Raw genomic sequence first — 23,330 nt, forward strand, 5'->3', positions numbered from 1 at the left:
AAAAAAAAGGTACAACAGTGTACCTGTGGAACGTCAAAGGCTCAGCTTATGAGCTGAAGCTAAAACTATCTCCAGTTGAATACCAAGTTTAAAGACAAAGAGTAGTGGTTGCTTCAGCTAATGACCTTTTATTGGGTAATTGGAGTGATATTACGTAAATAATGCTGTCTGAAAATAAAGAATGGCGTAAAAAGGTCTTTTACTAACTCATCGGGATATAACGCGTAGATAACGAGGATTGAGACGAGAGCACCTTAGCTGAATACAAGCTCAAAAAAGATACAAAGAAATCAAGACACTGTTGCATTGATGGATACGACACTTGTCTTCAATGACAGAGAAGAGAAAGAGAGAAAGAGAGAAAGAGAGGAGAAGGAAGAAACAAGATGCGACTAAAAAAAGGGTGATATAAAAGTTAAATGAAATAATGGAAATTAAGGAAGCACAAATTATTTGGCTTTGAACAGCCGAGAGTTTCTGTTTCCTTTTACTTGTTTTTAACATCGCAATGACTAGAGCTAGAGGAAGAAGTGTTTCTCAGCAACCTGCAGACGATGAGGCATATACAAATAGAAGCTATATATTCCTGTTACTAACAGCTGAAATAGCTCACTGCGATCGACAAACAATTTGACTTTATAAATACAGAATTTAAATATAATGTTCATGATTTGGATGCTATGATTACCCTACTTCGTGCAAGGTAATTTAATATTTATTACTTGTCATGTTGCTCCTCAACAACACTTTATGTTAGACTTGCAGCAGAAGAGATGTACATTGGTGCATTGCTCAAAGCAAAAAAGGCAACTTCTATATATGAATCTGACAAAGCACCCAACTATGAATTTCAGTTTACCTTTTATCAAGCTGTAAAAGCATACGAGTCAAGCATATACAGCTTGGTTGAAAGTAGGCAAATTGTTAGAGACACCATCAAAAAGGAAATAGATAAATTAGTCCAACAGAGGGTAAATAAATAAAAAGAGGCAATATGCAAAGCAAAGACAAACAACGAACGATCTACAGGAACATGAAGAAGCCACAAGAAAAACATACAAAACAAAACTAGCCGAGGCCAATTCGAATTATACAAACTATCGTAACAGAGATATTGTCAAGGTAACTGGTAGACTATTCATTAATGGCAGAGGCTCAACTTTGAGAATAGCTTCAAAAATTATATACTCATAAATGCGAGGATTTGAAGAACGCTCAAACTACATATCAGGCACAGCAGTTACAAATACAACAACAACAACAATTTCACGCAAATGAAGAAAGCGGTGATGATTATAAGTTAAGTAGGAATTCATTAGAAGCGTCAAGGCTGTCCGGAGAATATAGTTCAATAAAAGATTTGGATGGGAATAGCGATCAACACAATAAGAAAGGAATGGCTGGATTATTTTCGCAGATGAGAACAATAGCTTCCAGCGGTGGTTCTTATCTATCATCTGTGGATCAAAACAAGCAAATTTCAAAGTTTGCCAAAATGAAGAAAGATATCGCAGAAGCTGATTCTGAATATCGTGATGGCATTCTAATACTTGAAGCACTAAGAAAAAAACAGAGAAAAGCAGTAGAAGAAACAAATTGGGTAACTACAAAATGCTGTATCAACAATCTCAGTTCCTTATATCTATGTGGTCATATAGCAAGTAAAAAACACTATAAAAAGAAAAACAGAAAGTATCAAGTCTTCGTTACTGGCTATCATCATGGCTGAAATGGAGTCGCTAAGAATTGAAACTGAGGTATGATTTTCATTACACATGAACCAAATATACTCAGTCATTATTCAGAAAAGTACTGCTTCCTACGCAGCTACAATGAGCATTGACAGCGCAAAAGACATTCAAACGTACACAATGCATTATCAGTCCCTAGGTTATGCGCTACCCGCCCCTATTCGATATGAAAACTATTATCTTGAGGGCAAATGCAGAGGTAAATACTCTCCACTTTTTTTTCAGGAATCTAAAATTGGATTTCAATATAGAGGTACTCTTTGGTGGGTCATTAGAATCTTATGCCATAGAACATAATAGACCAGTGCCAGTCATTGTAGAAAAATGTATTGAAGCAATCGAGACCATGGGTGGTTTACAGAAAGAAGGAATTTACAGAGTTTCTGGCAGACAAACAAATATTGAGCAGTTAAAGCATCAGTTTGAGCTTGATGAGGACAAGGTGGTACTGGATTCCAAATATGACGTGTTTACCATTGCTACAATCCTGAAAATGTATATTCGAGAGCTGAAGCGCCCTTTATTCGATTTTAATGTTCAATCAAGACTCACTTATAGTAGTAAGTAATGAATTGTTCATGCATACCTTAGCGTGAGCGGGAACACTAATTTATATTTTCAGAAAATATGCCCCAGGCACAGCGTTTTGGGCTGCTGGAAATGAAGCTCGCAAACTTATCTCTCGCACATAGAAGGACTTTACACTGCCTTATATGTCATTTGTCCAAGTAAGTCTTTTTGATCATATTTGATCTATTAATTAATACTTTTTATCAGCGTAAATTCAAATCATCATATCAACAAGATGAATATTCAAAATCTTTCCTTGATTTTTACGCCAGTAATTTTCCATGACTTTAATCAGGCTGATGAAACGACAGCAGGAGATTGGTCGCCAGAGGATCTCTTTGAAGACTTGATTCTGTATCATGAGGTCCTCTTCCCTGTCGCCGAAGAAAACGCTAGAAAATTAAATGAGCCCAAGCTACAGAAAGCACTAAAAGGAGAGAGTCCGTACAGTCAATTTTCTCAGAGTAACTTGCTTTATATTAGTAATCCCCCAACTGCTACGGTGCCAGTAACAACACCAAAGAACATGCTTCTCACTCAACCAATGCCGCCTCCAATATTGTCAAGTGACCCTTCTGGAAATAGATATCCCGAAAGTACCAACAATAACTACTGCCCACCAAAGTTGACAACCATAATTGGTACATCGCCTGCTGCCTACCAGCAGCGCTTAGCTTCACTTTCTTCAATTGATTCACAAACACAGCAGTCGCCGCAACAATTTGTACCAAACTATCCAAATCGACCGCAAATGGTAGACTTAAAGGATCGGCCAGTTATTCCCCGTATGCCATCGAATTTATCGCAGTCTCATGTATTTGAAGCAGACCATTCTTCTACAATGAACTTTACAGAAAAGAACAACAGTGCAATCCAAAGCCAAATGATTTCTGCTGACAGTGTAAAGCAAGGCTCAGGCGCTTTAGAGAAAGGAATCCTAACTAATGATCAACAGCAACAATATCAAAATGACCTTGTTAGCACGCCCAACCGATCATCGTCAGACGTGATCGTATTACAAAGAGGCTCATCTCTGTTAGGAAAGAATCCTCGAGACAATGTAATTACACATGTGCCACAAGTGCCAAGAGCTCAATCTAACCCTGATACGGGTATACCTGTGGTACAATGCAATAGTAGTGATCCTCTTTTACAGCAAACCCCGACTTTTATGCCGCCTAGACGTGATTCATTAAGCACTGTCAAAACCAAGGAGAAAATAGAGAAAGTTTCCTTGAGTAGCAGCCCTAATACAACAATGACTACAGCGTATTATCCACAATATCAGCCTGAACTTAACATGGAACAACTGCTTCCAACTGCTAACGAAGGTGCAGTCACCAAGCTTTCTCCTGCGCAGTCAGAACCTACGGATCAAAAGCAGCAAAACTAGTAATTAAAGTACCACCTGCAATTCTTTTTTAGTAAGATTGTTTTTACCATTGTATCAAATTTTCGGCTGTGTTGCCTTTATCGGAATAGGCGGATGATAAGTCCGGGATTAATTAGTTAGTCAAAGGCGTGGACTATTATGGCGATCATGAGTAAAAATAGAGTAGCTTATGTCATCAGCAAAGAGCTTTAAAGGTGATAGAGTTACTGAATCAAGTAAGAAGGGCTTTTTATAGATAATTACGCCAAAAAGTTATTACCCACACCAATGGAGAATACCAATTTGAGTGACAGCCTTTTTTCTTTTTCCTTAACAAGACTTGCTTTAAAGAAATATTTGATGCAATTCCGTCCATTCAAAGCTACATTTTGCTCTATAGGATGTTAAGGTATCATAACCAAGAAAGATCTTGCAGTTTTCTCGGCAAAGTGGCCCATCATCTTTCATTAAGATGCCTCCCAATTTTTACTTGCTGTTTAATTGTCATTGAACACGCTGAAGTGATTGAAGCAATGAAGATACCTTGTTATGTAAATCATATGCATAATCATGACTTTAGCAAAGAAGATTTGATGTTTTTCTGCTCAATCATTTTTTCCTTTCCCATGGCTTTTAATGGAATTTGTACCCTAATGAGGGTATAAACCATCCTGTTTATGTTCATAATAGTCCATATCTTCAGTTAACTAAAAAGTACCTATTCGTCATCAATCTGTTCCCGGCAAAGGCGATGGTTTGAAAATTAAAAAAAAAATTCTCCGAATTTGTACTCTGAACGTTGACTTACTTACAAACATTAGTCAAAAGAAGAAAGAATAAAATATTAATAAAAGAAAGTTGACAGGAAAACGTAGATGATACATTGATTGAAATCACAATCTGATAGTAGAGCATACATTCTACTTTACATTTCTCTATCTCATCTGGTAAGAATAATAATAACTATAGTAGCTACTAACATAGCATTGATAAATAATCACATTGACCACATTTATCATACTGACAACATTAATATTCCCTACAAACCCTTTACTCAAACCTAACTTAATAGTACTCAGGTCTTCTTTTTATAAAGGATCTAATTCGCAAGCTATCGACTTAATAACCTTTTTTCAACAGCAAAGCTAAATACAGAAGTAAGTATTGAATGATTGCTAGAAAAGTTACATATGATCTCATATTTTCCTTTTTTTTTGTTTTTTGTTTGTTTAGATTTGACAAGATAATGATAACGATGAAAGATTACAGACCAGATCTTTTAATTACGCTGAAGCTAAAGTTTGATACCAAAGTGGATTTCTTTGTTTGTAAGATAGAAAAAACCAGGTTGCTCATCAAATAAGCGTGAAGCCGACTTCGTCAAGGTCCAATGAGAGATGAAAGCAATTATTAACCAACAGATTGCTTTGGTTATTAACAACCCAGTCTGCTATGGTCTTCTAGTTGAAAGTAAGCACTCATTACAGCATGAATTCTGCCAAAAAACTCATTGTAAACTTTTAGGCTATGATTGTTATCTATACAAAATGCCTATGCAATACGAAGCTGACTATCGTTCTAATCTAATAGCCCAACTTCGTACTTTACGAGATGTCCTGGATATCATGCTCTTGCTGCCTGCCATCAATATACTATCATATCTTGATGTAATGATGTACATTTATTTTCACAAATTGATGAGTTGCTAGCAATTTATTAGGAAGAATTGACTTTGCAACAAATGACTCTAGGCCTTAGCCGATGACAACGAAATCACTCATAAAAGATATCATACAAAAGGTCATCTTTCAGAAAGCCTATTAGAAAAGAATAAATATTACTTCTCTCTTCCTGCCTTGTCGCCTCTAGTCATATGCCATGTTGCCGTTCACCACTTATCTCTCTTATGTGAATATTTTATTGCATTTTCTTTTTTTGGCAAAAAGCCAAGGCTGGTGCTCTTATACTTTCTCTAGCTTTAATAAAAACAGTAGCCTTCTTTATATTGTTTGATTATCATTTATAGATACAGTAAAAAAGACCAAGTAGTTTAATTTCATACAGTATATTAACTGCTGGATTCATAAAATATGATCGAAACCTCAGTATAAAAGTTGTCACCCACCATCCAAAAGCTAGAGAGAAGCAGGCAGTGTCAAGAAAAGAAGAGTTGTTGGTGCTAAAAGAAGAAGGACACCTGAAGATGCTGCTGCTGCTACACCAAAAGGAACTATGCAGCTGGTCATTACGTATGTGTAACTTATCAGTGATACGTTAGATATTATGAATAAATTCAATATGAAAGGATGTCACATTGTTATGGATAATATTCCGATCCACTCTCCCGAGACTGTTGACCCCATCATCTTGTAGAGGGCATGTATACCAGTGTATCTTTCGTCTTATTCGCTTGAACTCAATCCTATCAAGATGGTTTGAAAAATGTTGAACGATCAAGTCAGAGGGGGTAAATCGACAGATGCAGAAACACTTTCTTCAAGAGGAACTGAAGACAGCGAGGATGTTCCTATTAAATACATACCAAATTTCATCTAGCACTTGATCAATATACTCTCTAAATATTTGAGTAAAGAGCCTTTGTAACCGTCTTAATATTTGGTCAAATTATTTCTCAAAAGTGAGCAATTTATTTGATTAACTTAGTCTGATCTTTTTGGGCAATTTAACCTCAAAAAAGCGAGCGGAGTTTTCAAACAACCTGTAAATTAAGAGTGGAAGCACAGCGTTTCCTTTTTTCTCTTTTTTAATTTAGAACTATGGCAAAGTCCATTGTGCCCAGTGTAAAGAATAATGTTAAAAGAGACCCTCCAACAACAGTTCATCTAAAGGGTTGGCTATATAAACAAAAACATGGAAAATCAAAAGCATTTCATAAAAGATATTTCATTCTTTATGGTGAAGAGCTTAGATATTACAAGAACCAGGTACGCTCTTTTAGTAAGCAAACTAAATATGTATATTCATCCTTTTCGTCTAGAATGATACAACTGCTTTAGCAATCATTTCTCTTGATCATTATACCCTTATTCCTGAGCCACTGCTCCCAAAGCAAAAGCAACCTAAATCCCTTATCTTTTGTTTACAGTCAAACGATGAATCAAAGTATGATTGGCCTGATTATTTTTTACAAGCGGACTCTGAAGAAGAAAAGCAGATTTGGGTAGACTGTCTGCAAAAATTAGCCACTTGCTCATCCACAAGTGTGCTCGACAAGTGGTTACAAAGACTAGATATGCCAATAACTGCTTCCAAAATATACCAAGAATCAAATAACTCTGTGCCAACTTTATCACAAAAGACCAAAAATAGTAATAATGACGATGACGACGATTATGATGAAAAATCGAGTATTGCCTCAAGTAGTATTTTACTCACTCCTCCAAATCACTTCTACAGCAGATCATTTCTCAAAAGCTATAAATCCTGTGAATCACTACGTGCATTTAAACAGATGCAAGAAAGCCACAGCAAACGTCGGCCGTCTGATATTTCATGCACCAAAAGCGACAGCTCAAGCAAAAGGTTATTTCCATATAAACTGTTCAGCTGGTCTTCTCGATCAGCGAGGTCTTCTTCCTCTATTACTTCTATGCCATCCTATGACGAATATGACGATAATACATCTCTCCATGGACCCTCTTCTTCAATCATAACTACTACTACTACCATTACTACTATCCCTAATCATAATGACTCTCATACGCATACCCAAAAAGCATTAGAAACCCACATCATCCACCCAAGTGAATATAATCAAGACTCAGAAACCATTAAAGCAGATATACGTTATTAATAAAAAAAAGTAGTTTATTTTATTCAACATGTTGTTGTTGCACTGGTTTTAATCCCTTTGCATGCTGCGAATTGAAAAATGTATAGCTTAAGGTGATGGTATTCACATCTTTCATCAATGGATCTTCCAGAAAATCAGGGTCTATAAAAAAGAAGACAGGCATGTCTACCTCTTCTTCAGGACTCAGCTTTTGCTCTTCAAAGCAGAAACACTGAATCTTGTTGAAGTAAGAGCCTGCTCGGTACGGCGTAACATTATAAGTTGCTATTCCAATGATATCTTGCTTGGCTCTACTCTTCGCCTTGTAAAATGTCAGAGCTGTTTCGCCAGGTACAACATAGATCTCTCGAAGCTCTGGTTTAAATGACCAGGGTAATGTGTCTGACGTGTTCGATTCGAATGTCACTCGAATGCGTTTGCTCTTGGTTTGAGGAACAAGTCGATCAGGACCAAATCGTTCAGCATCAATCACCGGTGTACCGTTAAATCCCGTACTGGCACAAAAGAGTCTGTATAAAGGAACAGCTGCATACGACAGACCAAGCATGAAGATGAAGATGCTAGCTGTGTACATACCTGCTGATATGTTTTCCTGATTCCAACCTTTATTCTGAGGGTTTGTCATTAATGTTCGTTTTTGCATTGGTAATTGTTGTCGTCGCCAGAGCGTATTTCTGTAAATAGGTCTGAAGGCATGCTCTATAAGTCGTCTTTGGCATAAGTTAGATTTAAACATTATTTTCCAGATACAAAAAGGTACACAAATTGACTATGGTTCCTGGTATGAAAAGCTGTGACCCGCATAAACAGTACGAATTTTATAGACATCTGATTGGATCACCAACATAGGGCTTGAAGCTTATGTCACACTTGGCGTAAGCCACTGCTGGGGACCACTTACCGGAGCTTACTTTGTGTGGGAGACAAAGAAAATTTTTTTTGAATACAACAAATATAGCAAAATATGCTTTAACAATGTTTATATATAGGTTTAATAAAAAATGTCATACAAAAAATAGTCTTTATACTATTTAAGAGCTACCCTTGGGGGCTTCCTTAACAGACAAAGCGTGCTCTTCACCCATGGAAGAAACAACAGTAACAATCAAGTCTTTACCCTCTTCGAAATCACGTTCCATTTGTTCACCGAGTTCACCTTCGGGGAGCTTAACATCATCCTTGGTGGCACCATCTTGAGTCATCAAGCTAAGGAAACCGTCATCAATGTTGATGAGTTGGTATTCGTTACGGACAACATTGGGGACATCCATGTTGTGAGTAGAGGGAGAGATATCTTCCAACTTCCTATCGAAAAAAAAAAATGTCAATCTCAAGATACACTTTCGATGTATTCACGATATTTACTTTCCAGTGAAGATATCAATACCAACCAAGTGGACCTTAGCGTGACCGTGCTTACCAGTCTTGGAAGTAGACATATCAACAATCTTACAAGGTCTACCCTTAATAACAACATGTCCGTTCTTTCTCAAGGCAGAACATTGCATGGGGTAGGTCTTGGAGGCACCGGCATCAGCGCTTTCGAAGGTGTGATCGTCGTGCTGGTCAGACATGCTGTCATATGTGTTATTAATGGCTTTAACCAAATTTTTTCTTAATTTATACTTACGTTGATTATATAAATATAAAGGAAAGAAAAAAAAGAAGAAGAAGAGAAAAAGATGGGTTTTAAAACGCGTAGAAAAAAATAAGCCATCCCAAATTTTTTTCCTCTATTTTCATTGGCTCTTATCTAGCATCGGAGACTATATGAGGGTACTGATTCTAATTGGTAAAGTAAAAGATAGACTTGTCTTTATTTGATTTTTGCTTCATTCACTTTATTTACAAATATTGGACATTATAAAAGATAGCAAAATCATAGTATATATGTAAATGTCCTCTTATGCTTCAATGTACAATAGGAGCAGGAGCGGGAGAAATCAACAATTCTGATGTGGATCTGTGACCGCTCTTTTTTTTTGTTATAAAATAAGGAGAAAAAATTTTTCTATTGGACAATGTTTGTCTCTAAGCTCAGCCCCTCTCTCCTCTCTCCTACACAGAAATACACAAAAATCAAAAGTTTATTAAGAGATTATTACTACGATTACGGGTGATAATTATGTATATGTATAATGTATTATAGCTTTTTACAGATAGAAGAAGGAAACCAACCATATTGATGTGAGTCCATACTACCATACCACCACTGTTCATCATCTTTATCTGAAGTGATTAACCATACTTGTATTACATCTCCCTTTTGTACTTTAAGCTTTTCTTTGGTTTCATAATCAGTCAACACTGTACATCGAAACACGGGTTCATCAAAGAGTCCCTTTTGAGTATCGTGTATAGATGGGATGTATGGTATATCGTCTTTACTACTCTTTGTCTTGGCTTCGTGTAAAAAATCAACCCAGCTCATCACAGGCCCCTCATCATCGTGTTCTTCTTCATCATCGTTTAATAGAACAGAGAGTTTCCGTTGCACTTGGCTGATCTGTGCTGTATGTTCCGAATCGATTGATGCCCATTCCATATCAAACGCCGATCGTAGGAGAGGCCGCCAAGCAAATTGTCTTTGTCTCCAGTAGAATGCTTGAATGCCGACAAATTCATCAAGCACGATATCGAAATAATTTGAGGTCAATGACAAAAAAATGGGCAGTTCATCTAAGAGGTGAGCATTCAATGATACATAGGCCTCGGCTTCTGCTTGTAGTTGCTTGTCAGGCACCTCTCCCTTTGACAAGATATGGCAAGCTCGGTCATAATCGATCCATTTCCGGTTACGCTTTTGAATGACATGCATTGGATTCTTGAAGAGTTTCAAAAATGATTCAACCCTATTGCAAACGGAGATCTGAATCATTGTCTCCTAAAATGACTTTAGTTGGCGAATTCATTGAAAAAAAAAAAAAAAAAAAAAAAAAAAAGGATAGATACCGTTGAAGCTATATCATGTGCTATTTGAGATAACAGTTGCTCAATTAGAATGTTGTCTTGTTTATCAAAAGAAGACAATAATTCCTTTAGAGAAAGTTCACTTTCTTTGATCTTGGTGAGCCATTCAAGCGCTTGCTTCTCAAACTGTTTTATGCTTTCTTGTCGACTCTCGAACTGTCGATAGATATTGTCAAACAAGGCATCCTGTGTACCTGCAGCACTGTGCTGTTTCTTCAAATACACCTTTCGTGTCCACTTCTTGTTTAAACTATGACTAAAGGACAGAGAGTTGATTTACGTGTTTTTTATATAAAAACTGAAGACTTACACTACCTATTGAGTATTTAAAAGTAAATTAACACAGGTACATGCTTAAAATGTTTCGTCTTTACTTTCTTTTTGTGATCATTCACCAAAAGTTGTTCAACTATATCTTTTCGTTTCTTGATTTCATTGATGTGATCAGCTACTTGTTCCATTCTGCTTGTGACTATTACCAATTGGTCATAGTCAACATCATACTCTGGTGTGAGCTGAAGTATCTCCCTGAGGAGTAGAGGGTACTTGAGTACTCGCTGTACTGGTTTGATCAACAAGCTTGGTAGATCCCAGCATGTTGTGCGTCCCTGAATATCTTGCTGACATTTCTACTGATGTACATTAATAAAGAGTATTCCTTTTTTTTTTTTTTTTTTTACTTTGAGGTAAGCTTGAACAGTATCATTTGACTGACTGAGCTCTTGTATTTTACACAGTGCGTCTTCATGCCTTTTGCAGTACTCAGTATAGACACGTTCCATTGGACCCATCTAACAATGTGATTTTTGGTTATTGTTGACAACGCAACTCCTTAAACTCATTATAAATTACCATGTTTGTAAATATTTGGCAGAGTAGCCCCACGTTATTATCACCGTCTACAATTTGACAGAGTGATCTAGTAAACTCCTTTTCAAACACGATGATATCAGTCAAGTTGACAAACACTTGTTTTTTTTCTAATTTTGAAAGTGGTACTTGATCACAGTAGATCTCTTGAACCAACTCCATGTCTGACTGATAGCTCTTTTCTGTCTCTATCAACTCTCTGATCACTCGAGCACGTTTTTCGGGTGATGTAGGTTTTTTCTTGGAAGGTATAGGTGGAAGAGAAGGGGGCGTAGAGAACCATTGAGCCCAAGAGCTAGTAGACATGGTAGAACTCGTAGATGAAATGCTTGAGCCTGTGGTTGATCGTTTAATTAACGGTAAGGACGGAGAAGAGGATGAGCTAGGAACTGATCTGGTACGGTTCTTTTTGTTGGTGCCATAATCTTTATAAAGAGTATTACTTGATGACCACGATTGTTGATGGTTATTTTCAGTAGTTATCTTGTGCCTTTTAGGAAATGTATTATCCTAAGCAAATTTTTAAAATGACGTTGTAATTATGCAAAGATGAGTCTTACGATAATAGTGAATGTATCCTTGTGTAGCTTTGATTTTATTGCATGAAATGGAGTTTCAATCAGTGCCTTTTCTTCCATTGTAATTGTTGAAGAAGAAGTGAAAAAGGAAAGAAAAGAGTGTATAAAGGAGTGAAAAGAGTTGAACACATTATGCAAAGTACTTTTTTGGGGGTTAGCAAAAAAGAAAGGGACCTAATATAAGTGATAATAGTAAATGATTATAATAATATAACAGGAAAGCTGTAATATAATAAGAGTGAATATTAGTTAAAGGAGAGAAAAAATAGTCAGTTCAATTTGATGCTGATGATAATTCAGATGATAATGAAGAAGAAGATAATGATAATAATGAGTGATTTTGCTGTTGCTGTTGTTGAACTAGTCGTAATAATAAAAAGTTAGCCCTTCCTTAGGTCTAGCATTTTGCTTACGCCATATTCGATAAATTTACTTTCTCGTGGTTTCTTCAAGGTGCCAGTACCTCCTTGTTTGGTTACTAAATAAGGTACCCAAATAAGTAATTCGCTTTTAACATAATTTCTGATAGGCTGATCATTCTTTTCATTCATTATAATCTCGTATTGACCCTGTTTATTCTTCCTTAGCATACGGTTGTATTCAAGGGTGGCTATGATATCATTCACTGTAATACATGTCTCTTTACTGATTTCTACTATAGTCTTAATAAAAATATCTTTTTGTCTCTATCATGCTTACCTTCAATACTTGTCCTCGCTGGATGCTCTTTTAGAAACTTTTTAATTGAGTTGATCCAGTATTTTCTATAGCTCAATAATCCTAAATCTGATAACGGTTTTTCTGGTGACCCCGTCTTACCCTCTCTTTTTGATAACAGATAGCCTATAGGCCAGTTAGTCTTTTTCCTCGTGAACATATTTACATAAAATAATATACTTGCTAAAGTCGATCAGAAATTGTCCATAGCCGTTTCTTTGATAGGAAGGTAATGTCATAATGCATGATAAATTATAATTGAGCAGTGATTTCTTTTCTTTTGAAAAGTATCCAACAAACTGACATCCTGCTTGGTTAGCCTCCGTCAGTATATAGAACAAGAATGGTTCTACATCATAATAAAGTGTTTTATGGTCCAAAAACATCTTGGCCAGTAGACAAAGGTTCTGACAGTACATCTTGTTCTTCTTCCCATCTACTTCAAACACCGATAGCTGTCCATCTCTGTATATCTCATTTCCTGGTGGATATTTCATAGGACATTTCACCTATTACACATTGATTTATATCGCCATATAAAGCTACTATCATTGGCTTCTCACCTTGTGCCTCTTGGCTATATATCGACTCTTCATATACTTTAAGCAAAACTCGCATACATACAATGTCTCTAGTCGGCTATACTCTTCTGGATAAGGTGCTACGTACCAAACGTCCATCAAAAACTTTCCAATTTGAACTTTTTTTATATGTCCAATATCATGATGTTGCTTTGATAGAATGGGTAAAAATGATTTTGTGGGTAAACGGTCTTTCTTGTCTTCCATGGTTGACAGCTTCTTTCTTCCTCTTCTTTTAGAATGACTGTTACTGCTTGAATCGTGAATGGCGTTAGGGGAAGGTGACTCGTCTGAGTTTGATTCGTCCGATGAAATAGTGGCATTGTTGTTATTGCTGTCGTCTTTGTCCTGCTCTATAACTACCTCCAACACCTGTGGCTGTTCATGCTATAAAAGGGGCTTTTGTCTCAATAAAAAGGAATATATATTATCTTTTTACATTAACGCCTACTATTTTTGCACGCTCATAACGATGTATGCTCTGTGTTGTCGGAATTCCTCTTGTATGTTTGGCATCTTTGCTTCGATGAGCAGAATGAAGTGTTTCGATGCTTAAATATTTGGGATAGTCATCATGTGCTGACACACGTCTTTTTGCTGATTGCTTTGGCATATGAACTTTTTCTTTTTCTTTTATGTGAGTTGTTAAAAAAGATAGAAAGAGAATAAACAAAAAAAAAAGCCCGTAAAAAGAAATGTCTATCTCTATTTTTATTTCACAGCCATCAGAGAATATTTCTAAATACCCGAAAAAGGGTATCCGAGGTCCGCTCACCACACAGGGGGAAGTCCGACATCAACTTTCCAAATAGTGTTGAACTTTTGCATAGTTTGTTTAAAGCATCTTCTTTCTTTATGGCTTTTGAGAACAAAGGATGGTCGTCGTTTGAAATCGTCTTCTACAATCAATTTTTCATAATACTAATTGCTGCATTGATGTCTCGGCTTCTTGCAGCAAATGTATTTGCTTGAAGAAGCTTTTGATCTTTTGCCAAAAAAAAGGTTGTAAACAAATGACAAGTGATTGTATGAAAGGAAGTCGCGCTCTCTTCGCTCCTTTGCTGCTCTAATCCTCTGCAGTAATAAATTCTTCCTTACTGTGAACTGAGAGACGCTTAGGATTAGGTTTATTTCGTTTCGTTTTGCTTTCTTGGATATTATTTGATTAATGTTTAGTTTACTTTCTCCACTAGAATAACATAAGAACTGCCAGTACCGATCCCCTTTGCAAAATCCTAATAGTACTATCTCTGTAAACAATCTTCCACTGTAGTCCTACGATGTTAGAGATGGAATCGCGATGTGAACAGTGTGTTAAATATATATATCTTTATTTACAAATCAAAACACGACAATGAAAATCCTCTCTCCTTCAAAAGACCTTCACAAGACTAACGGTGCTCCCTGGATTAAATGCGCTGCCTATAGCGGCAATGTATTCCTTAATGCCTCGCTAAGTACAAAACAAATAATACATTACTCTTCTAGCTATAGCATACTCTTTCCTGCATCCTTTTCTCCCTTTTCTCCCTTTCTTGTATATACAGGAGTAGTTATAGTGCTTTGGATCTCATGATAACTAAAGACAGTAAGAAAAAAAGGCATTGTAAGCCTTGGTGTGACGAATAAACATGTCAAAAATGCCATTTAATAAGATATTATTTACGGATTAAAAAAGGTATAAAATATTACAGAAAAAGTGATATTTATAAAATTATTATTCTTACATATAAACAATAATGTTTACAAACGACGACCACGACGACCGCCCTTTCTACGAGTAGAGTCAGTAGGAATAGGGGTGACATCTTCAATACGGCCAATTCTCATGCCAGCACGGGCAAGAGCACGAAGAGCGGCTTGACCACCGGGACCAGGAGTTTTGGTACCAGTACCGCCAGTAGCTCTGAGCTTAATGTGAAGAGCATTGATACCAAGCTCCTTACACTTGGCAGCAACTTGTTGAGCGGCCAACATAGCGGCGTAAGGTGAGGATTCATCACGATCAGCCTTTACTTGCATACCACCTATAGACATAAACCATAAGTATACACACATAAAGGTACACAGGAGGGGGATGTGCATAGAGTGGGGCCTTCCTACAGGCCCACAACACATGCCGCTCGACTTGCTTCAGGAAGCAAGTGGCGTATCCTTTTTATATTCTATGATTATATCAACTTACCAGTAATACGAGAAATGGTTTCACGACCAGAAAGATCAGTAACGTGAACAAAGGTATCGTTGAAGGAGGCAAAGATGTGAGCAACACCAAAGACGAGTTCACCTTCACGAACTTGAGGGCCGAGAGTGACCTTTTCAACAACCTTGGGGGCGGCCTTCTTAGACTATGATGATTCAACATGAATAAGTATGCTGTTTGAAATGGATGGTGTACTCTCTATTTACCATAATAATAAAAGATGGATGAAAGAGAAAGAGTCTTTGTTGGATGGATGGGAATTCAAATAGGCATCTCCAAGTGTGTCTCAAAGTGAAGGTTTCGTTCCGGCCCGGACACAATTTGCGGCATAATTCAAAAGATGCTCGTGAAACAAAGCGCAAGCGTGTTTTACAGTTCATATGATATCTCTCAGAATATTGGGCTACTTCTTGCTTCTCAATGCCAACTACATAGTTGTCAATTAAATAGTAATTACCAACCATAATTAAAATAGCCTTTCCATGAACTCTTATTGTAATGTTGCCCAAAACTACATTTGCCTTAGTTAGTTGTAGTTTAAACAAGTCTTTGGAGTTTTTGTGTGGTGTAGGACACTTGAATGAAAAGAAAAGGAAAGCGAGTTTACTTTTGTGGCCTATAAAGAAAATAATTCAAATATAATGCCGACAAACGCATAAATTAATGTAATGTATATATACTTCATTCTTCTTCCATCAGGCACTCTAAATTTGTAACAGGGCTTTACTCTATTTAGACATGTTTATGCCCGCTATTTCATAAAATATTCCCATAAAATGTTCTTTTATCTTTCCCAAGGAAAGGACACAAAAAAGAAGAAAGAAAGCAAAATATATATATAGATTTTTCAAAGAAAAGGTATCTTGTTATTTATTTAATAACTTGGAGTTTTGAGGCTCTTGCGCTTCTCGTAAAACTCGGGATACGTGTTGATAAACTAACAGTAGGAAAGGGTCAGTATTTAAATTTCTTACGTTTTTTATTTTCTCTATACCTTGATATGCTGATGCTGCTGAACGTGCTGCCAAGGATATGGGTTATTCTTTTTGTCAATTTGAATTTCAGGATGAGTCCTGAGCAAGTATACTAACATTTAAAGTGTGTTAGAGAAAGCGAGGTTTGAAAGTAATTTACATTACGTGGATATGTAACAGCAGCAGCACAACCACCACCGGCAAATAAGAAAAGAGGAGCCAGAGCAGGATTTGCACGAACGAATGCGCCAAAAGCCATGATCAAAATTTATAAGAAAGAAAGAAAGAAAGGGGAAAGCAATGGGCGTCAATTTATAGTTTTCACATACACTAATGTTGTTTGTTTACAACTTTTTTAAACTTACTTTCACACCCTTTTTTCCCTCTTTTTTTTTCCCTTTTTCCCAATGTTGTACGCATGATGCATACGTATACAAATGTATATATTTATACATGGCGTCACACTCATCGTTATTGAATAGACACGTAGACTCGACTATGCTTGAACAGCAAATAAGAATTCAGCGCTTTTCTTTTACTCAAGATTATTGGCTGGATAAATATCATGAATTAAGGGGTAATTAAAGTAACCTGAATACATGTATAGGTTACATATCTCTTTCTCTTTTTCTTTAAGTCAATCTCTGCCATCAATGGCTCATAGAAGAAATAAAACAATGGCAAAGACTAAGAGATTTGATGAAATCCTTCTAACACTCTTGGTCTTTCTTTCCCCCCTCTTTTCCCTATTGTGTCACTGTGTTTATAAAGTGACGTTTAAATCTTTTTTTTTTTTTGGTTGTTGTTGTTCCTTTGTTTTTAATGAATGACAGAAGAAGAGGAAGAACAGGTTAAGCAGCAACTGGTTCCAAGGATTATCAGTAACAACATTCATGAAAAGACCAGCAGTCGAATGTCATCACCAGATAGTTCACCTTCTCCTCCATCTTCACCAAGAATAAGATCTATTCCACTGCCTAGACTGTATCGACTTGAGGGGAACAGTAAAGTGTACATACTCTTGCTTACTCTTTTCTCAATCATGTCTATTGGAATCATTTTGGATTCTTTTCTACATCATCAACGAGATGTTTCGGGATGTCGACAAAGTTATATGCGCCCACAATATATCAAACAGACCGAGTTTGATAGTGAAATGACTCGATTTGCTGGGAAATATAGCTTATATCTTTATCGGGAGAAAGGCGTTGATTTAACAGATCAAGTAAGAGTTGTTTCCGAGAGAGAGAGAGAGAGAGAGAAATGGTATTAATCCATGTTTTAAGCCAACAGGTGTGCCTGTCCTATTTATTCCTGGTCATGCAGGTAGTTTTAGACAAGTGCGTTCGTTAGCAGCAGAGGCAGCCTATTACTATTATACACATTATGAAAAGGATACAATCAAATGGCAGCAGGGAGTAAGAAACTTGGACTTCTTTACTGGTAAAAAAAAGGAAAAGAAAAAAAATAATAATTCTGTTTTGTATTCATCTGTTTTGCCCTCAGTTGATTTTAATGAAGAATTCTCCGCACTTCATGGTCAATCTATACTAGAGCAAGCAGAGTATCTGAATGATGCTATCAGCTATATCCTCAAGTTATATACACAAGCACGTAAAACATACGCATCCTCTTCCTTACCTGATCCTACCTCTGTTATTATCCTTGGCCATTCTATGGGTGGTGTCGTGGCTCGTACCATGTTTACCATGTATAACTACCAACATGGGACAATCAACACTGTCATTACTATGTCTACACCGCATATGCTACCACCGGCTCCTTTTGACTGGAAGATTTCACAGCTGTATGATGACATCCATCGTTTTTGGCAGGAGAAAATATCAAGTGTATTAAAAGACGTGGCCATTGTGTCCATTGCTGGTGGTACCCTCGACAATACCGTCTGTTCAGACTCGACCAATATTGAATCCATAATACCTGCCACACACGGCTTCACTGTGTTCTCAACAGCAGTACCAAATGCTTGGACAGCGGCAGACCACGTATCCATCTTGACCTGTAATCAACTTGTCAAGGTTATCTCAAAGGCGCTTTTGGATATAACTGACATCAGACGAGCACCACAGACCAAACCACTAGAAGACCGTATGCGTACTCTAAGACAAGCTTTTCTTGGAAGTCCAGAAGACAGAGTGGGCGATCTTCCACTAGGTTTGTTGATTCTGTGGCTTTTTTTTCTTTAAACCATGCTTTGACACTTTTTACTTTTTTAGGTAATCACAGCATCTTTCATTCAGCAGAAACCGATGTTTTGTCTCTATCTCCTGGTGATAGGATTACGATTGAACATGAACGTATAGCCGATATTGTTTTGTTACCTACAGTATCGAACGCAGATGCATTTGCTATTCTTACCGATGATCCCACACCAGGAAGATTTGAAATCCTGTTGTGTTCAGCTTTAAGAAGCGATGGATACATCATCTGTCGTGATATCAATGCTATTGCTATACCTGTTCCTGCATCAACCGAAAAAGATGCACACCCTTTTTCTGGGCGCACATTCTCATTTGCTAGCATCAATTTTAGCGACATGAAAAGTTTTAGTCACTTGGGTATATTGGACAAAGGCACGACAGAAGTAAAGAGTAACTTTTTGATTGTCGAGCCATTGAATACACGAATGAATAGCCAAGTGATACACCAGTCAATGCTTTGTAAGTTGAATTCTATTTTATAGTAAATCATTAACACACCAGATGATAGCCATCGCATTAGGAGGAGTTCACGTCAAGACGGGCAGTAGCCTGTTGACGTCGATCCGTATACCCTTAATTGAAAGCCCAATATTGGCCTATCATCTCAAAGTATCACGACCCAACTGCCAATCATCTCATTTCGCTCCTTTCCTTCGTCAGTCGATTTCAACCATGCACGAATCCAAGTTTTATGTGAATCTAGCAGGCGATAATCGAGACGCGGCAGAAGTTGCTATTCATGGCCGTACAGCTTTTGCTTCCATCATGAACAGACCCAAAAGCGTAGATCAAGATGGACTGTCATTTCAAATTTGGATGGATCCAACCTGTGCCGAGCCATTACAGCTGGACTTGAGCATTGACTGGTACGGCAGTGCAGGCCGTCTGGGTTTTCGAAATGGTATCATGCTCGCTACATTCTCATTTATTGTCGTCATGCTTGTCTTTGCTTCACAGATCCAATGCTATAATAACACCGGCATCTATCCAAGCTTTGGCCAGGGGCTTTCCTTTTGTCTTCAACGGCCACTACCCATGGTCATGTTTTGTGTGACGATCTGTAGTATAGCTCAGTGCAGCTCAACTGCCTTATTACCATCTCACTTGGACACGATGTGGCCTTTTGATCGGATATCCTGGCAGGACATTCTCACGGGTAATACAGATCCTTTCTTTTGGTGGATACCGCTCATTGGTCTGGTTGTTAGTGTCGGCGTCGTCAACTTACTCTGGCTAATGGCTGAGCATTTACTCAAGCTTGTGGCAAACCTGTCTATTTGTTGCTCTATCCATAATCTATGGCCTCATGCCCGCTCGCAAGAGACTAGATATCAGCAAATTCAACGAAGGGTGGCGACAACGGTGGTTCTGTTTATGTTGGTAGCGACGTGTATACCCTATCAGTTTGTTTTTGTGGTTGCTTTTCTTGTTCATATTGTTGGATGTGTTCGATCCTTGATACAGTGCAAGGTATAAAAAAAAAAAAAATGGATCATCTTTACATGTATTAATTATGCCGTCATTTAGATGCATATGGGAGATATAAGAAAAGCAAATCGATATCATTTCATGTTCTCTCTGTTGCTCCTCTTGTTTACTCTATTGCCCTTTAATCTACCTATTCTCCTCGTCTGGATCCGTAATATTTCTGTTCATTGGTTTGTACCATTCTCATCAGATCATAGTATTTTGGCCATTGCACCCATCATGATCTACACTGAACTTCTTACAAGCCATCGAAAGATGTTGCCTCGTCAAAACAATAGGTAAATATATATGTATAGAGATATAAAAGCTAAACCATTTCGTAGATTCTGGAGTGTTATTACTTATTTATTCATGTATTATGTTGTGATATATGCCTTTTTATTTGGTATCAAGTATACCCATTGGATCTATTTTTTAGCAAACCATCTCATTGCATGGTTCTTGATTATTCATTTCAGAGACTCACATCACGGTCGATTAGTCTATCATTACTTGATGAATCATGTCCGAAGCAAGAAACAATCATAGATATTTTGTACACTTTAATTCACACCCATCATTTATACATATTTATATTTAATTAAACCCTCTCTTTTTTTTTTTTTTCTAATGATCTCAAACTACTATTATCCATGGCGTATAAATGTATATATTTGGTAATTGGATCAACATAGAATGCAAAAACATGAAAAGTCAAGATAGCTTTTCAATTTATTTAGTTCTTCTTTTGAGCACGAACACCCTTAGCTTCACGAGCCTTGGGGGTCTTCTTGGGTTGTTGAGAAGAAATGATGGCAGAAGCACGAGCAAGGGCGGCCTATGAGCAATGTTAGACAAACTCCATTTTCATTCCCTTTAAATAAAAACTTACAGCACGAAGGTCAGGTCTGTACTTGTTAGCACGAGCAATCAAGTTGGCAACAGACTTGGCGGTTTGGCGACGAGTCTTGGCAATGACAACGGTGTTGGTAGACTTGGCTGGTAATTGTTCCTTCTTGGCCTTGTGCAAAGTGACGCGGACACCACGAGCAGCAGGTTGGATGGTGACGTTCTGTTAAAAGTTTAAAAATGTGTTTATGTATATGTATATATTGTATACCTTGTAGTTGGCAATACCAGAGTACTTGAAGGAGTTGAGGTTAGTCAAGTTACCGGGTTCAGAAGAGAATTGAGCGTTGTCACGCTTGACGAGGAAAGAGTTGTTGTTCTTGACGATAGCCCAAACCAATTCGGCACTCATTTTCTATAAATAATGAGCAAGATGTTTTTATTGATTTCAACATGCACTTACAAAGAAATATTCGTTGAAAGAGGAAGAAAAAAAAAAAAAAAGTTACTTCTGTTCCCGTATAACTTTGCTGCAAAAAATTTTTTGTGGGCAATAAGTCGGTGGCTTGGCCCAAGCTTGTCTGTTTCTCCTTTCACACACAGCTCATCCTTTTTATGTGACATTTAATAATTATAAATTGATATTTTAATCTAATGTAAGCTTTACTACACGCATTAAAAGAACAGATTTTTTTTTTTTCTTTCAAAACAAAAAAAGAATAAATAAATATTTTTATACTATCTCAAAAAAGTGATCTAAGCCAAACCAGCATCTTGCATGGCCTTGAGCAAAGTAGTACCCAACTTGGCAGGAGAGGGAGTAACATGAACACCAGCATTTTCCAAAGCCTTGATCTTGTCTTGAGCACCACCCTTACCACCAGAAATAATGGCACCAGCGTGACCTGTACAAATGTAATCATATTAGTAAAATACATATATGTATATGGAATGTATATACATACCCATACGACGACCAGGAGGAGCGGTCAAACCAGCAATGAAGGAAACAACAGGCTTAGGAGTATCTCTGGACAAGTTGTATTGTTTCAAGAAATCGGCAGCTTCTTCTTCGGCAGTACCACCAATTTCACCAATCATGATGATACCTATACATATATGCTATGAGCACCACACTTCTCTTTCATACTGTCTACTAGTTTACCTTCAGTTTCCTTATCTTCCAAGAACACCTTAAGACAGTCAATGAAGTTGGTTCCGTTTAAAGGATCACCACCGATACCAACACACAAGGTTTGACCGAGGCCAACATCAGTGGTCTGTTGGACAGCTTCATAAGTCAAAGTACCTGAACGAGATACAATACCGATCTTGCCACGCTTCAAGATACTGCCGGGCATGATACCAATCTTACATTGTTCAGCAGAGATCATACCAGGACAGTTGGGACCAACCAAACGGGTCTTGCTTTGAGTCATCAAGGCTTGCTTGACACGAACCATGTCGTGTTGAGGAATACCTTCGGTAATGGCAACAACAAGAGGAATTTCAGCTTCAACAGCTTCCAAGATGGCTTGAGCAGCGCCAGGAGGAGGAACATAGATAACACTGGCATCAGCCTTGGTAGCTTCAGCAGCCTAATTTATATATAAGTCACGCAAAGCACACTATATGTAAAGAGAGTCTAAAACTTACTTCACGAACAGTACCAAAGACAGGGAGACCAAGATGAGTTTGACCTGCCTTTTTGGGAGAGACACCACCGACCATGTTGGTACCATATTCAATAGCTTGTTGAGAGTGGAAAGTACCCTATGGTGTTATCAATACCTCCACATCCTTCTTTTTATCATCCCGCGCGCGCCTTCTATATATAATTTTTTTTCGCACGCTTTCAATCTTACCTGTTTACCAGTGAAACCTTGACAGATAACCTTTGTTTCAGCATTGATCATCAAGTTCTTGTAGGTAGACTCGTAACCACCGTTGTTGGTATAGGCACGACGAGCAACTATATAAAAATATGAGTTTTAAACAAAAACCAGTCAATGACGACGATTACCTTGAGCAGTTGAACGTAAGAATTTGGTAGCAGTAGAAGAGAACATCTTGATGAGCAAAAGCTTCAGGAGGAGAAAAAAGATTTTTATTAAAATTTTTTACCTAGTCTTGTTGTTGACTAAGGGAAAATTGGAGGTGCGAGTGACCGTTCATTACTTCGGGAGAATCCGGGCTAGATTTTTTTCTCCCATTGAACTTGTTGCAAAAAAAAAAAAAAAAAAAAAAAAAAAAAAAGGGTGAAAAGAATAAACGATGATCTTTATTAAAACAAGAATAAAGAGAAGGAAAGATCATAAAAATGTATTCATTTAATGAAAAAGAGCAGTAAAGCGAGAAAGAACAGTATGATGTCATACACTGTTGGACGCGT

At 37.4% G+C, this 23,330-nt stretch overlaps 11 protein-coding genes across 11 annotated transcripts; 3 read left to right on the plus strand and 8 right to left on the minus strand.

Annotated features, from left to right (window-relative positions):
• Positions 1-1,917: 1,917 nt before the first annotated feature.
• Positions 1,918-2,607, plus strand: RHIMIDRAFT_196419 (RhoGAP-domain-containing protein; the record flags this gene model as incomplete). Its single annotated transcript, XM_023606131.1, has 3 exons — positions 1,918-2,311; positions 2,374-2,479; positions 2,529-2,607. Coding segments are annotated over 3 exons (579 nt in total), but the record flags the coding sequence as incomplete, so codon positions are not given.
• A 2,397-nt stretch (positions 2,608-5,004) lies between these two features.
• Positions 5,005-5,604, plus strand: RHIMIDRAFT_4568 (uncharacterized protein). Its single transcript, XM_023615266.1, has one exon. It carries the CDS (start codon positions 5,091-5,093, stop codon positions 5,400-5,402), a length of 312 nt encoding a protein of 103 aa, XP_023470910.1. The 5' UTR covers positions 5,005-5,090; the 3' UTR covers positions 5,403-5,604.
• A 1,922-nt stretch (positions 5,605-7,526) lies between these two features.
• Positions 7,527-8,150, minus strand: RHIMIDRAFT_195802 (uncharacterized protein; the record flags this gene model as incomplete). Its single annotated transcript, XM_023606073.1, has 1 exon — positions 7,527-8,150. The coding sequence occupies one exon, from the start codon at positions 8,148-8,150 to the stop codon at positions 7,527-7,529; it is 624 nt and encodes a 207-aa protein (XP_023470911.1).
• A 243-nt stretch (positions 8,151-8,393) lies between these two features.
• On the minus strand, positions 8,394-9,159 carry RHIMIDRAFT_210087 (translation initiation factor eIF-5A). Its single transcript, XM_023607168.1, has 3 exons — positions 9,138-9,159; positions 8,873-9,082; positions 8,394-8,812 (listed from the first exon to the last, which is right to left on the minus strand). Exons 2-3 carry the CDS (start codon positions 9,079-9,081, stop codon positions 8,539-8,541), a joined length of 483 nt encoding a protein of 160 aa, XP_023470912.1. The 5' UTR covers position 9,082; positions 9,138-9,159; the 3' UTR covers positions 8,394-8,538.
• Positions 9,160-9,547: 388 nt separating this feature from the next.
• Positions 9,548-11,884, minus strand: RHIMIDRAFT_4599 (Dbl homology domain-containing protein). Its single transcript, XM_023615273.1, has 6 exons — positions 11,330-11,884; positions 11,158-11,268; positions 10,852-11,106; positions 10,788-10,792; positions 10,460-10,733; positions 9,548-10,391 (listed from the first exon to the last, which is right to left on the minus strand). The coding sequence occupies exons 1-6, from the start codon at positions 11,651-11,653 to the stop codon at positions 9,651-9,653; spliced, it is 1,710 nt and encodes a 569-aa protein (XP_023470913.1). The 5' UTR covers positions 11,654-11,884; the 3' UTR covers positions 9,548-9,650.
• Positions 11,885-12,305: 421 nt separating this feature from the next.
• RHIMIDRAFT_195836 (uncharacterized protein) lies at positions 12,306-13,430 on the minus strand (the record flags this gene model as incomplete). Its single annotated transcript, XM_023606077.1, has 4 exons — positions 12,306-12,577; positions 12,625-12,791; positions 12,823-13,151; positions 13,206-13,430. 4 exons carry the CDS (start codon positions 13,428-13,430, stop codon positions 12,306-12,308), a joined length of 993 nt encoding a protein of 330 aa, XP_023470914.1.
• A 1,536-nt stretch (positions 13,431-14,966) lies between these two features.
• RHIMIDRAFT_243310 (uncharacterized protein) lies at positions 14,967-15,635 on the minus strand (the record flags this gene model as incomplete). Its single annotated transcript, XM_023609926.1, has 3 exons — positions 14,967-15,250; positions 15,409-15,571; positions 15,633-15,635. 3 exons carry the CDS (start codon positions 15,633-15,635, stop codon positions 14,967-14,969), a joined length of 450 nt encoding a protein of 149 aa, XP_023470915.1.
• Positions 15,636-16,300: 665 nt separating this feature from the next.
• RHIMIDRAFT_232642 (uncharacterized protein) lies at positions 16,301-16,659 on the minus strand (the record flags this gene model as incomplete). The annotated part of the gene is made up of 3 exons (XM_023607780.1): positions 16,301-16,363; positions 16,421-16,512; positions 16,566-16,659. The coding sequence occupies 3 exons, from the start codon at positions 16,657-16,659 to the stop codon at positions 16,301-16,303; spliced, it is 249 nt and encodes an 82-aa protein (XP_023470916.1).
• Positions 16,660-17,226: 567 nt separating this feature from the next.
• RHIMIDRAFT_232643 (PGAP1-domain-containing protein) lies at positions 17,227-20,638 on the plus strand (the record flags this gene model as incomplete). The annotated part of the gene is made up of 7 exons (XM_023607781.1): positions 17,227-17,625; positions 17,687-17,843; positions 17,907-18,575; positions 18,638-19,081; positions 19,131-20,092; positions 20,150-20,388; positions 20,434-20,638. 7 exons carry the CDS (start codon positions 17,227-17,229, stop codon positions 20,636-20,638), a joined length of 3,075 nt encoding a protein of 1,024 aa, XP_023470917.1.
• A 187-nt stretch (positions 20,639-20,825) lies between these two features.
• RHIMIDRAFT_232644 (ribosomal protein L28e) lies at positions 20,826-21,350 on the minus strand (the record flags this gene model as incomplete). The annotated part of the gene is made up of 3 exons (XM_023607782.1): positions 20,826-20,927; positions 20,982-21,161; positions 21,210-21,350. 3 exons carry the CDS (start codon positions 21,348-21,350, stop codon positions 20,826-20,828), a joined length of 423 nt encoding a protein of 140 aa, XP_023470918.1.
• Positions 21,351-21,457: 107 nt separating this feature from the next.
• RHIMIDRAFT_288156 (succinyl-CoA ligase subunit alpha, mitochondrial-like protein) lies at positions 21,458-23,162 on the minus strand. Its single transcript, XM_023613540.1, has 6 exons — positions 22,962-23,162; positions 22,804-22,910; positions 22,595-22,711; positions 22,104-22,536; positions 21,904-22,047; positions 21,458-21,843 (listed from the first exon to the last, which is right to left on the minus strand). The coding sequence occupies exons 1-6, from the start codon at positions 23,005-23,007 to the stop codon at positions 21,695-21,697; spliced, it is 996 nt and encodes a 331-aa protein (XP_023470919.1). The 5' UTR covers positions 23,008-23,162; the 3' UTR covers positions 21,458-21,694.
• Positions 23,163-23,330: the final 168 nt, after the last annotated feature.

Source organism: Rhizopus microsporus (genome assembly GCF_002708625.1).
Source record: "Rhizopus microsporus ATCC 52813 unplaced genomic scaffold scaffold_1, whole genome shotgun sequence".
NCBI classification, from domain to species: domain Eukaryota; kingdom Fungi; phylum Mucoromycota; class Mucoromycetes; order Mucorales; family Rhizopodaceae; genus Rhizopus; species Rhizopus microsporus.